General features: G+C 47.4%; 1 protein-coding gene across 1 annotated transcript in view; it reads left to right on the top strand.

Annotated features, from left to right (window-relative positions):
- Nucleotides 1–21051, top strand: part of GALNT16 (polypeptide N-acetylgalactosaminyltransferase 16) — a 106718-nt gene that overhangs the window by 69907 nt on the left and 15760 nt on the right. Inside the window, exons 4-13 of the mRNA XM_067558132.1 lie at nucleotides 1452–1519; nucleotides 4240–4305; nucleotides 5474–5595; nucleotides 7786–7873; nucleotides 10113–10197; nucleotides 10678–10781; nucleotides 15144–15270; nucleotides 16616–16708; nucleotides 18637–18720; nucleotides 20266–20407. Coding sequence (XP_067414233.1) covers nucleotides 1452–1519; nucleotides 4240–4305; nucleotides 5474–5595; nucleotides 7786–7873; nucleotides 10113–10197; nucleotides 10678–10781; nucleotides 15144–15270; nucleotides 16616–16708; nucleotides 18637–18720; nucleotides 20266–20407 — 979 coding nt within the window. The remainder of the gene's footprint in view (nucleotides 1–1451; nucleotides 1520–4239; nucleotides 4306–5473; nucleotides 5596–7785; nucleotides 7874–10112; nucleotides 10198–10677; nucleotides 10782–15143; nucleotides 15271–16615; nucleotides 16709–18636; nucleotides 18721–20265; nucleotides 20408–21051) is intronic.

Consider the following 21051-nt stretch of genomic DNA (forward strand, 5'->3'; position numbering starts at 1 on the left):
AGGATGGGGGTGGCCGGGCCAAATTTGAGTGAGTGGTGTTGCCACTTGACAGTGGGGTCACAGTGCCACTCCGGTGTGGCCCAGGTGCCCCTCCATCATGATACTCCAAGCCTGAGTAGTGTTATAACCCCGTGTGCCAGGTCACATGGTCACTCAAAGTTGATCCATACCATGTGACTGCAGATGGGTGATGGGAGCCAGCGTTGGCTGGGAGGAGCTGCCCTAGCCCAAGAGGGGAATGGAGTGCTGAGCCAGTGGGGGGTGTCAATGAGTGGCCAGGAAGGTCCTGGGAGTGGTGAGTGAGGGATTGAGGGAATGTTGGGGGCTGCAGGCAAGCAATGGGGTGAAATTAAGAATGGGACCATTTGGGCTGAATATCAGGAAAAGGTAAGTGACAGTTAAACCCATTGGGCAGTGGAATAGTCTTGCCCAAGTGAGGTGGTGGAAGTCCCATTGTGTGGGTGTTTGGATATATAGTACATTGGGCAAAGCACTGGAAAACGTACTGCAGGCAACAGTCCTGCCCAGGTCATTGTACGACAGAATAAATAACCCTCAACAGGTCTCTTTACCTCTTATAGGTATGGGAGGAGAGAGGCAGTGCAGCGTCTAGTGGGATGCCCAGTATCACAGGTACGGGGCTAGCTGCACCTCTGACTCCTCCTGACCTTGTTGAGTGCACCCCTCCTGGTCTCAGACCTCTAGCCATTGCCTAGCTCTGGATGGAATCATGTGATACTCACACTCAGGCTGGGCCCTGGGTTGCAGTCGCTTGATACTCACTGCAATTACCTCAGCAGGTCTGACTTGTGTCCAGACCCGGCACCCAGTCAGTGACCAAACAGCCTTCTTAAAGCAAAGTATTAGCTATTTTCAACTAAAGAATTTCAGAGGCGATTTTAAAGCATTCAAATTAAGCTTATTTTCCCTAAGGTTTACTGTTCCCTAGATGGGGGCTGGGGTAACTTGTTTAGGTTCTCTCCAAAGAATCTCTCCATGTCAGCCTGTCTTCCTAGACAGCTGCTGACCAGTGACCCCCCTTCTCTCCCTGAGAAGCACTGCTTAACTCTTTAGTGCTCTTTCAGTCTCCAGGCTGCTAGCTAGGCAAAACAAGTTTGCATTTTCCTTGGAGACCGGATCCTTTTCAAGTGTGTGCTGGTGTGTCTCTATCTAGATCTATTGCGTTGCTTTCTTGTTTCCTCTTCCCGCAGCCCCTTATTAAGTTAAATCAGTACAATCATACAAGAAATTCTAATAACCCACTATCTTATACAGTAAGTTTACTTCATTGAGCAGGTCATGGACAGTGTTTGTACCATTATTACATAGCAGTATTCATAGAATAAATAAAAATCAGTTTCTTGTCCATCACACCCAGGTTACAGACAGTGCAAACAAAAGCCTTTGTTTAATAATGATGAGGTCCTTCTTTCCTTCTTGGATTCCTGCAGTATTATGAACCGCACCCCTGCCAATCTTATTCAAGAGATCATTTTAGTGGATGACTTCAGCTCAGATCGTAAGTATCAATCCTTCCTCTCTTTCTTTTGCATTTCTCTTTCATTTTCTCCTTCACTCACTTAATTCTCTTTCCCTCCTTCTCAAAGATTCTCTCTCTTGCTTACTTGCCAGTTGGCAAAAGAAGAAAGAACAGGGAAAGGAGAGAGGTTTTTCTGCACCTCGTTTAGTTGCCACTCATGGCAAAGAGGCTGTGTTTTCCTCCTGAATGTTTTCCTCCTGATTCTTTTCCTGCTTACTCTTCTCTTTGTGTGAGCTTGGCAGTTCTGGCCAGATTGCCAGAGTACTCAGGCTGGTCTCATTAACCACCATTTTATGGGTTGTGTAGCCCAAATCTAAATGGTGAGTGGTGTAGGCCAGCAGTGCCTGGTTACATGGATTAGAGAGAGCACAGAGAACTGCTGCAAGCTCTCATATTCTACAGACAGATTGTGGCTTTTGCCCTGGGCACATGCTGGGGGTGTCATACAGCTGAGCATCCCTGGGGGTTAGTTCTGGGTGAGATTTAGCTTCAAGAGGCACAATACCTCCTCCAGCAACCTGGTGCAAAGAGGGAGCGTATGCTCCATGATCCTGGCCAGCTCCACAGATTCGTGGCTGTGTCCTGACTCCTCATGCCACTTTTGGGGTAATTCGTTTCCTTAAAGGCACTAAGAGGTAGTTGTCTATGCATTCCCCCAAGCACAGGGCTTGCATTTGTTCCTGGCTGTTGTATGATGGGGGTGAGGTGCAAGGGGCTTCCACAAGGGCCAAGGACAATCTAGCACCATATTAATTATAATAATTGATTAAGTCTTCAGCGGGTTTTATAGTGAAAGGCTGCCGTGCCCCTCTGAGGAAAGGAAGTTATATGTAAAATGCAGCTCGTACAAACACATCAATAGCTTTGCCCGAAATTTTCAAAAAGTGGCCACTGAGTTTGGGTGCCTGAGTCCTGGGTGCCAACTTGAGACACCAAGAGCCTGAGTTTGGGAAGTGCTGAGCACCCCCCAGCTCCATTCAGAGGGAATGGGAGCTGTGGGGCTGGGGACCTCTGAAAACCAGGGCCGAAGTATCTCACGTTGGGCACCTGAAAAGTCAAACCCAGACTCAACTGCCACTTTGGCAGACGTTGGCCTTGAATAGCTTCAGGCTGGATTTTCAAAAGCGCTCAGCCAGAAACTCCCATTGAGGCATCTAAATAAATGGCAGGATGATCAAAAGCGTCCATCTCCCCAATACGCCTGTTATTCTCAATGGTAGCTCTCGGGTGCTGAGCACCTTTGAAACTATGGCCTCTGCGTGTAGGTGGTTGCTGAGCGCTCTATAAATCTGTCTTCAGTTGTGGGCACTAAGCTCTTCTGAAAATCTGGCCCTCTATGTCTCGCTTTCTCAAGGACACAGCGAGGTGAGTGTCAGAGCTAGGAGGTGATTACCTGAACTGGATTTCTGGGCCCACTCTTGTTACATTCCTGGGTGGGGGTGGGGGGGGGGGGAATAACTTGAAAAGAGATTCTTGCGTTCACCTGAAATTGACCTGTCCAGTGCTGGGACACAGTTCTCCCTTGTGAGAGATGTCCAGCAATATCTCAGTAGTTTTTTGGTCCGGAGCACCTGCCGCTACATGTGAATGATACTGCAGCTGCCAAACTGCCCACACAAGAGCAATATTTCAGATTGTGCGTGCCCTTGAAAATGGAAAAGCTGCTAACCTGGCAGAGATGCCAAGAGAAGCACTTTGGCTGTGGCCTTGGTGTTTCTCTCCAGAACACTGAAGCTGTGGGATGGTGATGATGAGCAAAGGGCTCTGCAAGACATAGAAAAGTGCCTGGGTTGAAAGAGCTGCTCATGGGGGGAGGGAGGCAGAGAGGGATGAGGGATCAGGGGAAATGGGCTTGTGATGTTAACTTTTGCCCCAGTGATATCTGTTAGAGCAGGAATTGCCAAAGTGTAGCCTGTGGACCAAATGTAGCCCACAGAGTTCTACAGGGAGGCCTGTGGCTTATCTCCTCTTTCATATGGAGCTGTGGCTGTTTGAGACTACATGGCCCAGCATGCATTGTTCCACCATGAGCTGAGCGGGATGGGGCACTGCATGGTGGGATGTGTAACCCCCGTGTTCTGTACTTCATTTAATGCAAATTAGGTGTGATGTGGGCTCCCAGGAAGTTGCCAGTGTTGCCCTGGACATCCTTATATTAGACAGTGGAACAGTATCCCCAAGGAAGATGGTTGAATCACCCTGGCTTGGATTAATTAAAACTAAGCTGAAAACTATCCCAGAGAACAGATTGTAGGGAACAACCTTGCATGATCTAGTGGCTGGGGGAAATGGACTAGATCACCGAATAGAAGAGGTCTCTTTCATCCCTCGCCTCTCGGATTCGCTGCACTTGCTCCCTGATGTCCCTCCCTTACTCCTGCTCCCAATTTTACACCTGCCCCACATGCCCCTTTGTTCTTCTGCAGTGCTGAACTCAAGCTAGCTGTAGCCTCAGCCTTTCAGCTCAGCTCCTCTGGGGAGCTTTGGCTCAGCAGCCGGGGAAGAGGACTGGCAGGCGAGCAGAGCTCTTCTGAGTACACTTTAGACAATGAGATTAAGGCTGATTAGGTTGATTAAAGTGATATTAAGTGAAAGCAGAGCGTCTCCTGCATGGACACACATAAGAGCAGCTAATTGGAGCTCTCCACTGAAGCCAAATAATTCATGCAGTTGTGCCAAATGTTTTCTCCTTTTCTAAGCTGAGGACTGCCAGCTCCTTACCAAGATCCCAAAGGTCAAGTGCCTACGCAACAGCCGGCGAGAAGGTGAGTGTGGCAAACTTTGCAGGTACCATCTGCTTTCAAAGTCACCCCGTCTGCCCTTCTCTCCCTTAGATGCTGGATCTCATGGCTACAATTCATGCTTGCTATAAAGGTGAAGCTTTTATTTCCCAGGCTGGAGGCTCTGGCAGAGAGAACCTGGGTTATCATGGTGCAGGGCATTTATTATTGTTTTAAACATTTGCATTACAATAGTGCCCAGAGTCCCCAGTCAGGATCAGGACCCCACTGTGCTAGGAACATATAGGTAGATATGGTTCCTGACCTGAGAAGTGTACAATCTAAGAAGATAAACAATATATGACGTATGGGAGAGAAGAAGACAATCAAATATACATTACACACACACACACACACACACACACACACACACACACACACACACACACACACACACACACACACACACACACACACACACACACACACACACACACACACACACACACACACACACACACACACACACACACAATTGGGGAAAGCTAGTATTTCATATATATATATAATAGACATACAAATCGAAATGTTGCCTTTCCCTAGCAGTCAGCCATTCCACTTAGCCTTTTTGTGCTGGCTGATTTCTTATAGCCGTCAGAGCACAAGTGGGTCTTGAGAAGGGATTTGAAGGAGGAGATGGGGTTGATTGAGCAGAGTGGCAGGCAAGGAAGAAGACTGTAGCAGCTGTGTTTCATATGGACTGGAGGGCAGTGTCGTGATGTGAGTTCAGGGAGGCTGAAGAGAAGGAAGAGGCTCCAGCAATCAAGACTGGAGGGTTAGTGGGATGGACAGAAAGAAAAAGCCTATGACCCTAGCATGTCACCTACTCCTGTGATGGCATGGACCTGGCTAAGCCCGCTCTATGCCATCTGGGGATGCCCCTCTGATAGGGGTATTCCCTGCTCTGGTGGGGAGAGCTGCGGCCTTTTTGTCCCATTTACACTGTTAGAGCAGTGTAAAGGGTCCAGCTTGCCCTGGAGAATCAGGCCCCCTGCACCAGTGTAAATGGCTACACAAGGTGTAAGGCAGTGGAGAATTCTTTTATTTTCTCTAAGCGGTAGCAGTTTGGTGCTTTCCCTCCTTAATATCCCCCTTCCTTTTACTCTCTGTCCTTTCTGCTGTCTTCCCCTTCTCTGCCTGTTCCTCTTCTTAGGGCTGATTCGCTCTCGAGTGCGAGGGGCCGAGGTGGCGACAGCTGAGATTCTCACCTTCCTGGACAGTCACTGTGAGGTGAATAGTGAGTGGCTGCAGCCGATGCTTCAGAGAGTGAAAGAGGTGAGACCCCTCCGTGCCCCGCACCTTTCTTGTCCCACAAAACCCCCCCGCCAGGATCTAGCTTCATTTTTCCTATCCCTGCTAGGCAGCTGATAGACAGCGCCTTGCACATCGTGAGCGGCAGCATCGAGGGCGAGCACCCAAATGTCTCCCTGTCAAACTCAGATGTTTGTAAGAGGAATATGGAGCCTAAAATCTCCAGTGCAACTGGCACCTGCTGTGTGTTACAGGGACATTTACTGCAGGATCCCAGCACTTTCCTGTTGTGGGGAAGGGGAGGTTAATAGACGGGGAGGGGAGATGTGTGAAAATCCTTGTGCCACTAGCAGCTACTTTAACCTTCCCGGATACCGCCTTCCCATCCCCTCACGATACACACAACCTCTGCATGCACTGCTGCTCCCACTCCACAGTCCCCCTTCCAACTGCTGAGCCTTCCCCACCACCCCAGGACTGCTGAAACCCCCCTGCTATTAACGGCTGCCGCACACAAAGCCCCTTCCCAACATGAAGTGCCCCCAGGGATGTTCTTTCTGAGGTTCACTGGAGAAAGGATTAACTCTAGGGTAGATAGACTGAAATGTCAGTCAGCAGTGTTGGTGGCTCTTGCCTTGAATTTGTCATGGGGTCGGAAGGGAGGATGTGATAGTGCTGCTGAAAAACTTGCAGTGAAAGAGCAGGGGGGCGGAGAGGGGGCTGATCTCTCTGCCACCTGCAAGTACGGCATTGTCCTTCTCTGAAGAAAGGATCCGATGAAGTAATGGGGACCAGGAGAGGAGTGAGAGGCACTTGCACTGCTGCAAATTTCGTCTATCTGTTCAGTTTAGTATCAAGGAAAGGAAGAAGGTGAAACCTTAGAACTGGTGACCTGAAGGCTTCTTTTTAAGCCTGCTCAATAAATCCTCCATCTCAATAGTCCATAAATGTCTGCGTTACTTTTCTGCTCGTAAAGTCAAGCTCCTGGCAGCAGCAACATCAGCACAGTGAACTGAGTAGTTATTAGCAGGGATGGATCTGAGCTGCAAAGTTTTTGGACCCTGATCCAAACTTTCTAGAGTTCTGGGCTGGCCTGAGCTGGGATTTTGGTTTAGCCCATTATAGATATAGGGATCAGTTGCCATGTTCAGCGCTAAGTCCAGGTTCAGATTCCAAACTTGTGCCAAATTTTGTAGCTGTCTGGGGGTTTGGTTCATGCTTATCTCTAGCTGAGAGGAGGCCTGAGAGGAGGCCTGGCAGATTAATGCCCACTCCATCACTGATGCTGAACAAACAGCACACCCAGGTTCAAGATCTGAATACAGGCCATGGCAGAAGGAACCGTTCTGAGAATAAGTGGTTATGTGATCAGAAGGCCAGGGAGATTCAGAGATAGTAGTGACCGATGGATGCCTAGATATCTCCAGCATTACCGACTCTCTCAATTTTATCACGGATGTGGGGATAGCTGGTGTTTTTCTTAAAGCCCCAGCTCTTGGAGTCAAGAATCTCAGATTCCATTTAATAAAAAGTAAATGTCTAGTCCCAAGGGTTGTGGAGAAGAGTTTGGAAATGTGACAGGAGTGTTCCATGAAGGCTCAATAACCAGAAGGTAAATAAAAAGCACCCACGAGTTGTTGTTTAAAAAAAACAAACTCATGATTTGTACACCTGTCTCATTATTCTCATAGACTAGTCAATTGTAGTGAGTATATACTGTGTCTCTCTTTGTGTTTTATTAATTGGCTATGTGGTCATTTTGGGTTGGTAATACGACATTTTTTTATTTTATTGGCTTTTTTGTTTTAAAAAAATCAAAGGAATACTGGATACCGATTCCCACCTATCTGACAGAGATACTAACCTTTGAAACGGTGACCCATGTCATGTGATGGGGGTCAGGAAATAAAGAGTCAGTTCTTACCAGCGCTCCTGTGTGCTAAACCCAGGAGAGTTTACAAGAGGGCCCTTGGTTCCATTCCCCTGTGTCACAGATATGAAGCTGAGCTGACAGTTTCCCTTTCTGTAGATGTGTGCCGCAGCTGTGGACTCGTTACCCAGCTGCCAGACTGGAGGTAATGGAGGGTTGCAATGTAATATGCTGATTTATTTTTCCCTGTTGCTATGTGCATAGCCTCCTGGTGCTGATATCTTCGACTTTTCCCAGCCCCCCAAGAGAGGCCTGATTGTTCTCCCACTCCTTTTTTCTTACAGGATTATACCCGAGTGGTGAGTCCAATCATCGATGTGATCAGCCTGGATAATTTTGCCTACCTGGCAGCATCGGCGGATCTGAGGGGAGGTGAGTAAGGTTAATGGCTGGGATAAGTTAGACCCGAGGGGAAGGTGGACAAGGAGTAGCTAGTGAGTGGCAGCAGTGACAGTGCTCTGGTCTTTCTGTCTGATGTGTTTTGCTCCTTGGAAGGGCCAGCGCTAGCGGGAAGAGGCCCTGGAGCTCCCTGGGGGTATGTAAACCTACCAGTCTCTCCCCTCTCACCCTGTGTAACTGGCCCTGCATATTGATGCTTCAGACGCAAGATACAGTAGTGTTTTAGGACTGAAGGTGGATCTCTAGGGAAGGCCTGCGGGCAGCTTGCAGGCTGGGCAGGAATTCTGGAGAGGTGCCAGAGTCCGACCTTTACAGCGCTCCAGACTGGAATTCCCAGCTCCCAGCCCAACCCCTCCTGCTATTGCTGAGCCCTCCTGTAACCCTGCAGATGAGCAATCAGAATGCACCCTACTTGCTCTCAACCGCGCAACACACACACCTGCCCATTGCAAAGCATGCGGGCCAACCAAGCAACCCCCCCCAACCGCTGATTAGCCCTCCTAAACCCACCATGAGGTCCCTCAGTTTAGGCCCCTAATCTGACACCCCATACCCTGACTGTCAGATCTGCCTGCACTATTCTCCATGATTCCCGCTGGAAAAACACCACAATCAGCTGTTGAATTCCACCGGTATCCCATGGCCAGACCTCTGGCCCACCACAGAGCCCTCCGGCTACCCCCTGTGCCAAGCAGACATCAAAGTTTCCTTCTATCCTCTGATGAGCATCACATGGCCATTCCTCTCAGCTGCCAAACCCTCCCGCAAAAGCCTCTAAAAAACATTCTCAACTCTCTTCCTAGCTGCTAAAGCAGTGGTTCCCAACCTGTGGCCTGGGGGCCAAAAGTGGCCCACGGGGGCTTTCAAAGTGGCCCGTGGCTCCCCTCTTGCTGGCTGCAGAAGGGAGCTGCTGCCTAAGGACCCAGACGAAGCGTGTTTCCGCAGGGCTAAAAGATCACTCCTTGCTGCAACCCAGGGGACGGGAGATCAGCGCTCTTCTCTCCCTGGCTGTAGCAGGGAGCAGGGCGAAGTGCTCTGCCTGGGTCTATAGCTACTAGGATCCCTGCTGGAACCAGAGGGAGGAGAGCACTGATCCTCTCCACCTTGCTGCAAAAGGGAGCCACTGCCTAGAGACCCAGGTGGAGCGCAAAGGCTATAGGACACATGGCAGTTTCCCTGTTGCAGCCAGGGAGATCAGCTGAACTCCTTCCATCTGGCTGCAGTGCAGGGGAGGGGGGACTGCTGGCAGAGACTGGTGGCCCTTCAGGGTTGTAAAAATGATACCTGTGGCCCTCGAGCCAAAAAGGTTGGGAACCACTGTGCTAAAGCCTTCCATTACCATTCCTCTCCCCTCCAGCATTGTCTGGCTCAACTCTTTCTCCCTTTCAACTGTGAATCCCATCTGCCAACCCCTCCTCCCACTGCCCTCCCTGCCTTTCAAACCCACCCAGTTTGTGGGTGTCCATTATCTGGCAGAATTTTAAGGGTTACACGGAGCTCAGTTCAAAATTAGTGGGGCAACTAAAAAAGTGACAGACTTGGATAACCAATTGCAATGAACTGGAGCCTTTGTTTCCAGAAACACACCATCATTCTACCAAGAATGTTGATTAAAACTTCATAGCTTTGTCAGCCAATGAGGCATGACAGACTGACCAGACTGCAGCAGCCCTGATTATCACATCTCACTCTGACAACACACTCCAGGAGATCGGGAAAGTAATTGAGCACAGACGAGTGCCTAGAGGGACTCCAAATGGTACAGCAGCGTGTTTACATTTTGCTGCCAAGTAGAATGCTCTTGCTACTTTGGGGCATGTGTGAGGTAACTTTGGGACTTCTGCTCACTTGGGTCACTGGTGGCTTTGTGCATTTGCAGGTCCAGTGTGCCAGGCTACCTTCTGCTGGCTGACATGCAAAGTAACACTGGCAATCTGGTGGGGCATCTGCCACAGGAGGATGGGGCCAAAGGGGCAAAACAGGCACTCTTTCAACACCACCATGCAATGGAGGCATGGGTCCGTTTCCAAGGCTAGTGGGAAACTGTGTGTGCAACACCAGGGCCATCAAAAACAAAAAAAGGTTGCAGCATCCTGGTTGTTTAGTTTACTATTCCCCTCATGACCTTGTGCAGGTTTCCTGGGCATTCTAGTAGCTGGCATTGTATTTTTAGTCTATTGGATCCCATCCCTTGTGTTTCCTTTCTTCTCAGGGTTTGACTGGAGCCTTCACTTTAAGTGGGAGCAGATCCCTATAGAGCAGAAGATGTCCAGAACCGACCCAACCCAGTCCATAAGGTACCAGTCTCTGTTGAGCTTGTGCAGCCCTCTCGTTTAATGCCATTGTTAAGACTTCATCTCTGCATCAGGAGTGCACAAGAACTTGCCTTATGAGGACAAGATACCATCCCAATCGCTGCTGATGTCACGTGAGGCATTTGTCATGGAGATATTTGAAGCAGTCACGGGATGCATGTGAAAACTGTAATTTATCAATTCATTACTCCCTGAACAATGCAAGAAGTAACAATTTTAAGTTAAATACATTTACAAACTGTCTCTTACAACCCATTCAGTCTATCTACTTATGTGGCCCCTATCACTCTAGTATCTGAGTGTGAATTATGTCTGGCCAAATTTTCCCCACCTGTAAAATGGAGATAAGGATAATGGGGGTGGATCTAAAGTGCCTTGTAATCTTCAGATGAAAGGTCCCATGCAAGGACAAATTATTATTATTGTTTTATTATGTATTTGCCCTTTCTTCCTTCTCTTCAGAACACCTGTCATAGCGGGAGGCATCTTTGTGATTGATAAGACCTGGTTTAACCATCTGGGAAAATATGACACTCAGATGGACATCTGGGGAGGAGAGAATTTTGGTGAGTTGTGAACTAGTCATTGTCCCCTTTTCCTCCCACCACCTTCCCCCAATAAAGATGAGTTCCTATCCTGTGATGATTGCTTTGAAATGTAGTTTTCCTGGTATACCATGTCTCTTTGGGAGTGGAAGCTGGGTACAGACACTCTTAATGAAGACACTTAAACTGGGACTGAGCTCTAAAAATATCTGAGGAATATCTTCCCAGGTGCTGTTTTGCTGTTTCACATAGCAAAGCACTGAAACCTGCCTCCTCAAACCTACTCAGAGGTGACACAATTCTAGGCACTTCTGTCTCCCAAACGAGATGATGCCTCGTGCTGTAGAATCATCACATGTAAGTTACAGTTAGAGACAGCAGCAGAAACAGAACTGAAAAGAAGAGCATAGAGAAATCAAGTATTGGGACTTGATTAAAATGAATTGCTGGTGAGGGAGAGAGGAAGTAAAATAACTAATGTATTTGTCTTTCCTGTTAACTGAAATAAATCTGTACATATCTCTTTCTGTGTTTAGTACCTACTGTAGTAATAAAACTGCTCCCTCTGGCCTGACTCTCTCTGGAATTATCAAGTAATTTTGCTCACTTTTTGAGCAGTTCCAAGAACGGCGTGCCTGCAGTACATGCTACTTGATATCACCTGAAGAGCTCAGAAGAGTACTTTCCATTAGTCAGAGTGAACCCTATCTAAGGCCAAGTCTACACTTACCTGAAAATTTGGAGGCAGTCGACAGGAGTTACGCAAGCTACTCAGGGTCGCTTGTGTAACTTCTATTGACTTCTTAACTTCCGTTATGCATTGTGTCTTCACTGTGCTGCGCCGAAGGGAAATGCGTTCCTGTCAACGCAGCGCTACGCCACCTGAGGAGGTGGTTTTAGTGCGTCAACTTCCGGATCAATTGAGCGGGTCTTCACTGACCGCTCAATAGATCCAGAAAGATCAGTCCAGTGGCAGGGAATTTGCCGCCGTCAGTGTGTACATAGCCTAGGACACATAGGAAATAATGATCTGTCAGAATTCAGTCATGTGGCAATAGGAGGATCATTAGGAGTGTGATAAATCTACCACAAATTTATTCTGTTTACATTATTAATCAAGTTGCAGATAAATTCCCTTTTAAAGAAGAATGCATCTTCTGCTTTTGGCTTTTGGTAGGACAAACTAGGAATGGGGAAACAAAGTTGGAGGGTGGAATCTTTGCTGTAAATATTGTATTTCTTCAGATTTCCATAAACCTCTGTTGGTGCACAGCTTATAAATTAAAATACAATATAAAGCTCTTCCCCCACCTCGACACATAAATTATATATCCACCAGAGAATAGAAGCAGAATGAAATAGAAAATGGTAATAGATATTGTTCATTTTTGCTCTGTTTATTGAAAAATAGGCTTTTGGTATACGAAAAGCTTTGATAATGTGTTTGATCAAAATTTTGATTAAAAATAACACATTTTTTAATGAAAAACGAAACATTTTTATGTCATCCCGTTTTTTGTGGATTTTTTTACAGGCCATTTTTGGACAAAATTCTTGTTTGAAAATTTCTCCCAGCTCTACCTGCGAGTGAGCAGGATTAAAAAAGAGGCAGGGTGTGGGAGGCAAGTGCATATCCAAAGAGTTACGGTAATTGGGTGCTTTGCTACACACTTCCCCACAAAATCTTGCTCTAGCTAGTAAGCAGGAGTAAGTTGGTAGCTGTATGCAAGCACTCCGAGCAAGTTTTCATGGCAGTGAGGTATCTTAGGGTATGTCCAGACTTCGAGTTGGGTGTGTGATTTCCAGCTCAAGGACACCTACCCACACTAGGTCTGATCAAGCTAGCGAGCTAAAAATAGAGTATAGCCATTGGAGCATGATGGTGGGAGGGATTAGCTGCCCTGAGTACGTACACCTCCAAGTTCATAGGCATATACTTAGGGCTGCTAGCCACTCATTCAGTTGCAGCGACGTTATTTTTAGCACACTAGCTTGATCAAAGCTAGCATGGGTATGTCTCCTGGAGCTGGGAATCACACCCTCCCGTCTAAGTGTAGGCATACCTTTAGCTGGTAAAAGTGTTTTTTAGGGGAAGTGGAGAAACTCACAGTGCTTGAGTCATCTAAAACTGCAGAGCACTTGGAAACATACAGTACATAAGAATCTGACTCTTGCCCTAGGGATGGGCTCAAGCACCTAATAGATCGTCTCCATCTCCAATTTGTATTCCAAATTTTAAGTAAAGAAATCTGAATAAAATGATGTATTGTTGTGTGAACGGCATCATCTTTTGTCATTTTTGCCTGCCTTCAAGGATTTTGCTGCTTTATGAATATGGAACAGATACACCCTGTGTGTGTGTGTCTGTCCATCTGTCTGTCCATCCCCATCCACCTAGAACCAAGAACTGTCTTGAAACCCCATACATCAGGTTAAGTGAACAATCTGGATTCAGGATTTCATAATGGATACATTTGTTATAGTTATTAAGATGCAACTTGGCCCCGAATGAGTCAGAACCTAGTTCCAGGAGTGAAAAAGCCAGTTGGCTATAACTCCCCAAAGAAACGTATTGCCAGGTTTTTTAAAAAGACCTTCCCCTGTCTAATGACAGTGGCTAGCTGGGGAGCTTTCCTCTGCAATTGATCCCTGTTGGGCACAGAGCGGATGGGATGTGTGAGAGAATCAAAAGGCAGCTGTGAATTTCACAAAATGTGGTGTATTAAAATTTACTCCTTTACTCAGAGGCAGAAGCAGAAGCCATTTAAAAAAAACCCAACCCACTCATGTTAGACAACCCTGCCTATTCATCCTGAAGGAGCTGGACTAGCAGCTTGAGGCTTGGGAGGCCTTAAGTATGGCAGCCATGGGGCCTTAGTGGCAGATTTCAGCCTCAAAGGATTTTTTTTTTTTACTTCTTAATGTTATACCTCCTGCCCCATGGCCTGGGGAAGACCGCAGGTGAGTAAAGTGTTTGAAGGAGAATCTATATGATCTGAAGTCCCTGGTGGGCCCCATTGTTGTAGGGAATCTTATGCGAATCTTTCCAATTCCCCAGATGACCTTTTCCCCCTACTCCCCTTCCTCTTCTGTTCCTTTCACCTCCACATGAAATGCAAGTGGGAAACCCATCCAGTGATTAAACTCAAGGGGACAGACCCATAATCTTTAACAAGGTCCTGTCTCTTCAGTGATGCAAATGAGCTTCTGCACATCAAAGCCCCCGTGTTCCTCTAATGTCTAATCCTATAACAAAATGTTGAATTTGTCTTCAGGGCCAATTGGGCTTCTGTAAGCAATGTCTCTCTCTCTCTCTCTCTCTCTCTTTTAAATAAACTGGACTGAATTCTGCTCTTGGGAGAGGTAACTGTGAGCAAACTCTGGCCCAGTGTTTTCATTCCTCCACCATTTTTGGCAGAGCCAGGTGGGTTTGGGAGCATTATAATGAGACCATGTGATACAGATGAAGGATTAATGTGAGATTTACTGCAGCTGCTGGGATTCCAGGGGCCAGGAGAGGAGAAGGGCAGGGGAGACACAGTGTTTAGATGGATACGTGATGGACCCCTATACCAGTGGTGGCCAAACTTCACAACGCCCAGGGGCCACAACCACCTGAGCAAGGCGGACATATTTAAATGCATATACGTAAACCTGATCAGCTGGATCATTGAAATTGGAGGGAGACAGCAACTGTGGACTGCACTTGGCAGGTGTTTACGATATGCTCTGCTTTGAAACTGTACCCCAGAGCGATGTCAGTGGGGGCGTGGCAGAGAGAACAGGACTCCAGACGTGGACCGCTTAAGTAAACTAAAGGACCTCCCCGAATCCTCTCTGTCATTTCCTATTCTCTATCTTTCATGTCCATGCCTTTCCTAAATCTGTTCCTTTTCTCCCACGCTCTTACTCTTCTCTGTGCACTTGCCCCCCATTCTGAATTCTTCGGGGTGTCTGTTTTCCTGAGGCAGCCCCAACTTTTGTAGACAGGGTTCGTGGGCCACTGAAATGCAAAACGATGTGGGCCAGTGTAATGTCAGCAACATCGCACTCTGTTGCCAGAAGCCATTCTAAGTGTCTCGCAGCCAGAAAGGCCAGGACAAAACGAGTCGGTATCTTGCTAAAGGGATGGTCTCGAGGAGAGGAGAGGGATAGGAGGAAAGTTGAGAAGGGTCACCTCAATTCTAACAAAGAGAAACAGGTTCTCTCTCCATCACTTCATCCTTCTTTACCATTGTCTTTGTCTGTGACATGAGTGCAGAGAGAGGAGGCAAAGCCAGTCAGGTGCTGTGTGTGAAGAGGATCTTTCTGGTCAGCATTCTTGGACGTTTCACTTGTGTTGCTTGTCTGGCTGTACCGTCTGATGCCTGGGATCTCTTCCAGAACTCTCCTTCCGAGTGTGGATGTGCGGCGGCAGCTTGGAGATTGTTCCCTGCAGTCGAGTCGGCCATGTGTTCCGGAAACGACACCCCTATGACTTTCCAGAGGGCAATGCGCTGACCTATATCAAGTAGGTGTTGGGGGTTTGCAATGGCAAATGGATCACCTTGATATTTAGCATGTCTAAATAATCCTATATCTTTCATTCCCCCTTTCCCTTTCTTTTTGCCTGGGGATTCAGGGAGGATGGCACATGATCGAACATTTAATGAGATTGGCCTGGAGTCTCCTGCCTTGAAAAAGAAACGGTGTGGGTGCCCACTGTATAAAGCGTATCCGCTTTTTCCTCGGTCTGCATTGTCAAGGACTAGAATACCAACCCAGAAGGACCTATCCTTAGTGTACCTAGGAATCCCAGTCTTGGATATTCCTGGCCCCATCCATCTCCTTCCTTCCTTCCAGCTGAACCTCCACAGGAAGTGGGACTGTCACCCAGGACTCAGGAGTTGTCACAGTTCTTGTAACTGATTAGGAGATACCACATGAGAATTTCAGATCCAAATGTACCACAGAGATGTATCCACTGTAAGAAGAGCCACATAGGCAGCTTCCATTGCAGCAGAGAGGGAAAGAGAATAAAAATTAGAAAAATTGGTAGACGCATTGGGAGGAAGAAAGGGGTTGTTACAAAAAACCAAAGGGTGACATGGATCTGTCACTAGTCATGAAGGGCACATCTAGATAGGGACAAAAGTGAATAAAGCTAAAACAAACTAAGGCCATTTCATTTCTGTCTGAGAGTGTCCACTCAGGCTTACTGTGCTTTAATGTTCTCTAGCTTCACACCTTCAGACCAGGTCTAGGCTTAAAATTTAGGTCAACATAGGTAGATCAGTCGGGTGTGAAAAATGCACACCTAACCAACAAAGCTTTGCCGACCTAACCTTCAGGGTAGACGCAACTAGGTTGACAGAAGAATGCTTCCATCAACATTGCTCGGGGAGGAGCAATGGAAAGACCCCTTCTGTTGCTGTAGGTGGGGTTATGCCGGCATAGCTGCAGCAATGAGTTAACTTTCCTGAAACCAGGTCTACGCTTGAAAGTGAGGTAGGTAGAGCTATGTTCATCAGGCGGATGAAAAATCCACACCCCTGCCCGACGTAGCTGTACCAACCTAACCCTCAGTGTAGGTGCAGCTGTGTCAACAGAAGAGTTTTTCCATTGACAAAGCTACTGTCGTTTGGGAAGGTAGTGTTCCTACACGGCCAGAAAACCCCTTCCATCATCGTGGGCTGCATCTACGCGACCGGGTTATATTGGCATAGCGACGGCGCCACAGCTATGTCAGTATAATCTCCATAGCATCGACATACCCTGAGTGTTTCTAAGTTGCCAATGTTCCTTTATCTCCAGCTCTTTGGGGAGCTGCCCCAAGCTACTAGCACTCAACATAGCTTCTCCTTGCCCATCTGCAGGAACACCAAACGCACAGCAGAGGTGTGGATGGATGAGTACAAACAGTACTACTACGAGGCCCGGCCATCTGCCATCGGGAAGTCATTTGGAAGGTAAGCAGCACCTGAGCCTGGCTAGCATCATTCCTGCTAATTGGCTAGTTTATTGGAAATTGCTTTCGCACTTTCACTGGGAGAGGGTAGGGAAAGGCTAAGGGCAAAAATACCATGCCCAGCGCTATCTCAGAACCACCGCTCAAATGGCTGGTTAACGAGATTTGCTTTTAATTTACTTTATTTTAAATGACAGCACATGTCCTCCCTCCCCTGCAGTGCCCTATTTAACGTGTTCTAGAATACAAGGCCAGAGGGACCCTTAATGAAATTAAAAGGCAACACATTAAGTGGATAGAAGAAAATACTTTTTTTTACACAGCATGTAACTAATCTCTGGAAGTCTGAGCTGAGCAGTCACATGTAGCTAGGTAACTGATCAGACATTCCTGAGCTATGCTGCATCCAGAGCCAATGGGCCTGGCTTTTACTGGTCATTAGGGGTTAGGGCTAGGCAGGCTGTCTGCCCTGCAAAAGCCAATCAGAGAGCAGGTTCACAGAGGTGTGGGGCAGAGAGGAAGTTGCATCAGGAACAGTGAACTTCTCAAATAAATTTAAAAACCTAAAGCCTGTTTATTAAATAGGAGAGTACTATGAAGCTAAACGTACCTCTGTAGATGTATCAGCCTTTGGACAGCAAGTTGATATTACTCCATTGGGTGAGGAGATTCCTAAATATGGTTGTATCTCAAACACATGTATGTCTGATATTGATGTATCTCCTCTTTGCACTGAGCTCTGCATTTTCAATGTGATGTAAATGCCACGTTGTGTTTCACATCATGTTTTATTTGTATTTCTCATGAATTAATAAATTAATATCTTTTAACAATGTCTTTGCCTAGCTAAGGTTGATCTGTCTCTGGTCTGGACTGTGTGTGGCCCTGGAGCCAGAACACCCACACAGTTCCAGTCCCAGGCCCTCTGAGACCTGTCTCTTTGTGATGGAGAGCTCTCTGTTACACAGAGTACTTAAACCTCCATGAATTCTCTGGGGCCAAAGCCTGCAGTGCCATGCATGCAGATCTCCTAGTGATTTCAGGAGCAACTTTGTGTGAATAAAGGCTGAGTCAGGGCTGCAGGATTTGGCCCTAGGTAATTACATAACCTATAGCAATGGCTCTGTAAAGCCAACATTAAATGTATGTTTAGAATATTAATGTCACTGGCTGCTCCCAGTTGGGTCCCTAGGGATGGCAAGGGAAAGAGGATGCGTAAAGACAGACTCTTTCCCCTCCCCTCAGCACACCCACAGAGGGTGATTGTGTTGATGAAGGGGAGCCACTAGCTCTGCCAGCAGGATTGTACACCCCACAAGAGGAATGTTGGAGTGGGCTGGATGTGGGGCCAGTCCCCTGTTCCCACCCATTCCTGCACACCAGCTAGAGCCGAGAATTGTCCGTGGAGGGGCGTGCACCCAACATCTTTTGTACAGCGCTGTGGTGTGCAGCAGCAGAGTACATTCCCCTCCATCCCCCACCAGCCACCTGGAGACCTTATGCCCCCAGTGCTTTGTGCCTTCTCTGCTACTCAAGCACTATGGCTGCTCAGCCACCACATGCCAATAGCGCACCCCTGGCCGTAGGAGCCATAATTTAACCCTTTATGTCAGTGGTTCTCAATTTCTTTCCACCCACGGAACCCTTGCGCGCCCATGCCATGCACTCGGAACCCTTACCCGACCATACCATGCCCTCGGAACCCTTGCCCACACATGACATACCGTCCGCTGAAAAGTCAAGGAAATCTTCCTCTTTTCGGCAGCGCGGTATTTGCTTGATTCGGCGGCGCGCTTTCAGGGCAGTTTTCGGCGGCCCCATCAGCTGTTCGGCGGCTGTACAGCTTCACCCTAAAACTAGCCTTGCCCTCCCTGCTACCCACATCACCTCCATTCATTGTCATTCTGAACAACGTGCTTTTGTTTCCAGTATTACGGACCGCATGGAACAACGCAGGAAACTAAACTGTAAATCTTTCCAGTGGTACCTGGAGAACGTCTACCCAGAGCTCAAGTGAGTTAATCCTCAACTCGCAGAAAACTGGAAACTAGCTCTCTGAAAGGATGCAGGAGGTGGGTCAGGGAGGAAATCACTAGCCTCAGAATTGGAGAAGATCCATGGCAGCTGGCAGATAGGAAAGGTCAGGACTCTTCATGTTCGGAGTAAGTCCTGCCTGCCCCCCTCTTTTTGGTCAGAAATCCTCCTTAATTTCCTGGCCTGCTTTTCCACTTGACCCACCATCAGTTCCTGATTGGATATTTGCGTTGGGAACTGGGAACTGGGAGGTGGAAAAGGATCTCTAAGCGGGAAGTGGGGAGAGTGGCAGCTAGGAGGCAGGCAGGTTGGACAGAGCACATTTTTGGGATAGGGAAGGAGTGGCAATGGGAGATGTTTTCGTGGGATATTTGGAAATCTTCAGCAAGCCAGGTGAGGGAGAATCCTTTGTTCTGAGGGAGAGAGGACACGTGCTGACGGAAGACGAGCTGAAGACTAACATACCTCTAGAGATGAGTCTGTTAAGAGTTTAAAGCTCTGTTGGGTGAATGTCTGAGTCTGAATTTGTGGTGCCTCAGGGCTAGGGTGACCAGATAGCAAGTGCGAAAAATCGGGACGAGGGGTGGGGGGTAAATAGGCGCCTATATAAGAAAAAGCCCTGAATATTAGGACTGTCCGTATAAAATCAGGACATCTGGTCATCCTACTCAGGGATCTGAAACAATGCTGCTTGTTAAGGTCTGGTTTGTATACAAGCATATGGCATTGCTGAAAGTGTGGAGTACAGCTCCCTCTAATCAAAGGCTCCAGCATTTTTGCTGCCAAATCTACCAAAATCCAGGGCCAGATTAACCATTAGACACAATAATACATAATCACATACAGCCTGGAGCCCACAAGGAGAAAACTAAGTGGAATTGCGTCTGCCCCAGTACTTAGATGGGTCAGTACCCATGTTAGTGAGCTGCCATATCGACACGAGGGCTGTGTTATTAGAACGTGTTAGCTAACATATTCTACCAGCACTCCTTTAATTCCTAGTCTAGACAAAGCCTAGGACCAAGTAGGGTTTGATGGTATGGTGGTTAAAAAGTTGATGGCTGGCCGAAGCCCTGGTTACACTAGCAGAGTGCTAGGTGCTACCACAGTGGAGATGAACTGGTGGTAGCAATAGGAAAATTTTGCAAGGGAAAAAGGCGAGTGTAGACACAGGTTTTTGCTGGAAGTGCTGTCTTTCAGATGAGATGCAACACTGAAGTCCTAACTGCGTGGAGATATTAAGGATCCCATAGCCCTTTTTGAAAGTAAGGGATGCTAACCCAGGTTCTGGCCAAATCCTAACTTGCATTCTGCCTCCTTCAATTCCCTCAGACATTTCTATTGGATATAATATTCTTCATTTGCTGGCGCCAACGCTTGTGCGGTGTCACTGCATGCTGTTTTCCACTTTAGAGGTGGATGCATTTCAGTGGTGGTTGGAGTAAGTGTGATATAAAAATGTACAATGCAGTGGGATGCTTCTAGATATAAGGTGTCATGCAAATGTTGTTGGTTTTCTCCAAGGGTCCCTGAAAAGGAGCTGATTCCTGGGATCATCAGACAAGGAGGAAATTGCCTGGAGTCTTGGGGACAGGATACAGCAGGAAATTCTCTGGCTGGTGTGGGAAGCTGTAAAGGGACAGTAAGCAATCCCCCTGTCACCCAGGTGAGGCTGGCTTGAACTTGGTTCTTTACTCCTGCATGCTGCTTTTTAGCACCTTTGACGCAGTGGTACTGGGAGGGTAAATGTTTAGGAAAGGTGTGTGATCTTCAGAAAATCGGAGACCTTAGGCAGTATGTCCTGACAGTCGATAGTAGCAGCTTCTGCACAGCTTACTAATAAATTACAGTCTCTCTGCTGTAGGAGGTGGACAATATGTGGTCACATGGTTTGACAATGTGGCCCACAAGTAAACTGCTCAGACTGAACTGAAGCATTGCATGCTGGGACTTGTATTCTCCATTGGCCACACTTCTGTTTCCAAGATGGGGTGGCCTCAGTTGTCCCCATTTTATGCAAATTCAGTGTGAGCCTTGGGCTTCGTGGCAAATTGTTACCAAGGCTCTCAATTGGACAAAGTTTGGGTGCACCTGATCTACTGTATTAGACATAGTCATATAATACAGTGAGATGTACATTAATGGACATATACAGATTCACATGCAATATTCCATTAACCCCTTGAGCGCTAATGGGTGCACTCAGGATGAGATACTTCTCATTCCCGCTGCTTATCTCATCCCTATACCAATTACCATAGTATCTAGGCACTGAAGTACAGTAAAGAAGGGGCACTAGGGTTCACTTGT

The sequence above is a fragment of the Emydura macquarii genome, unplaced genomic scaffold (genome assembly GCF_026122565.2).
Source record: "Emydura macquarii macquarii isolate MOO-44397 ecotype Brisbane River unplaced genomic scaffold, CSIRO-AGI_Emac_v2 contig_1876, whole genome shotgun sequence".
NCBI lineage: Eukaryota > Metazoa > Chordata > Testudines > Chelidae > Emydura > Emydura macquarii.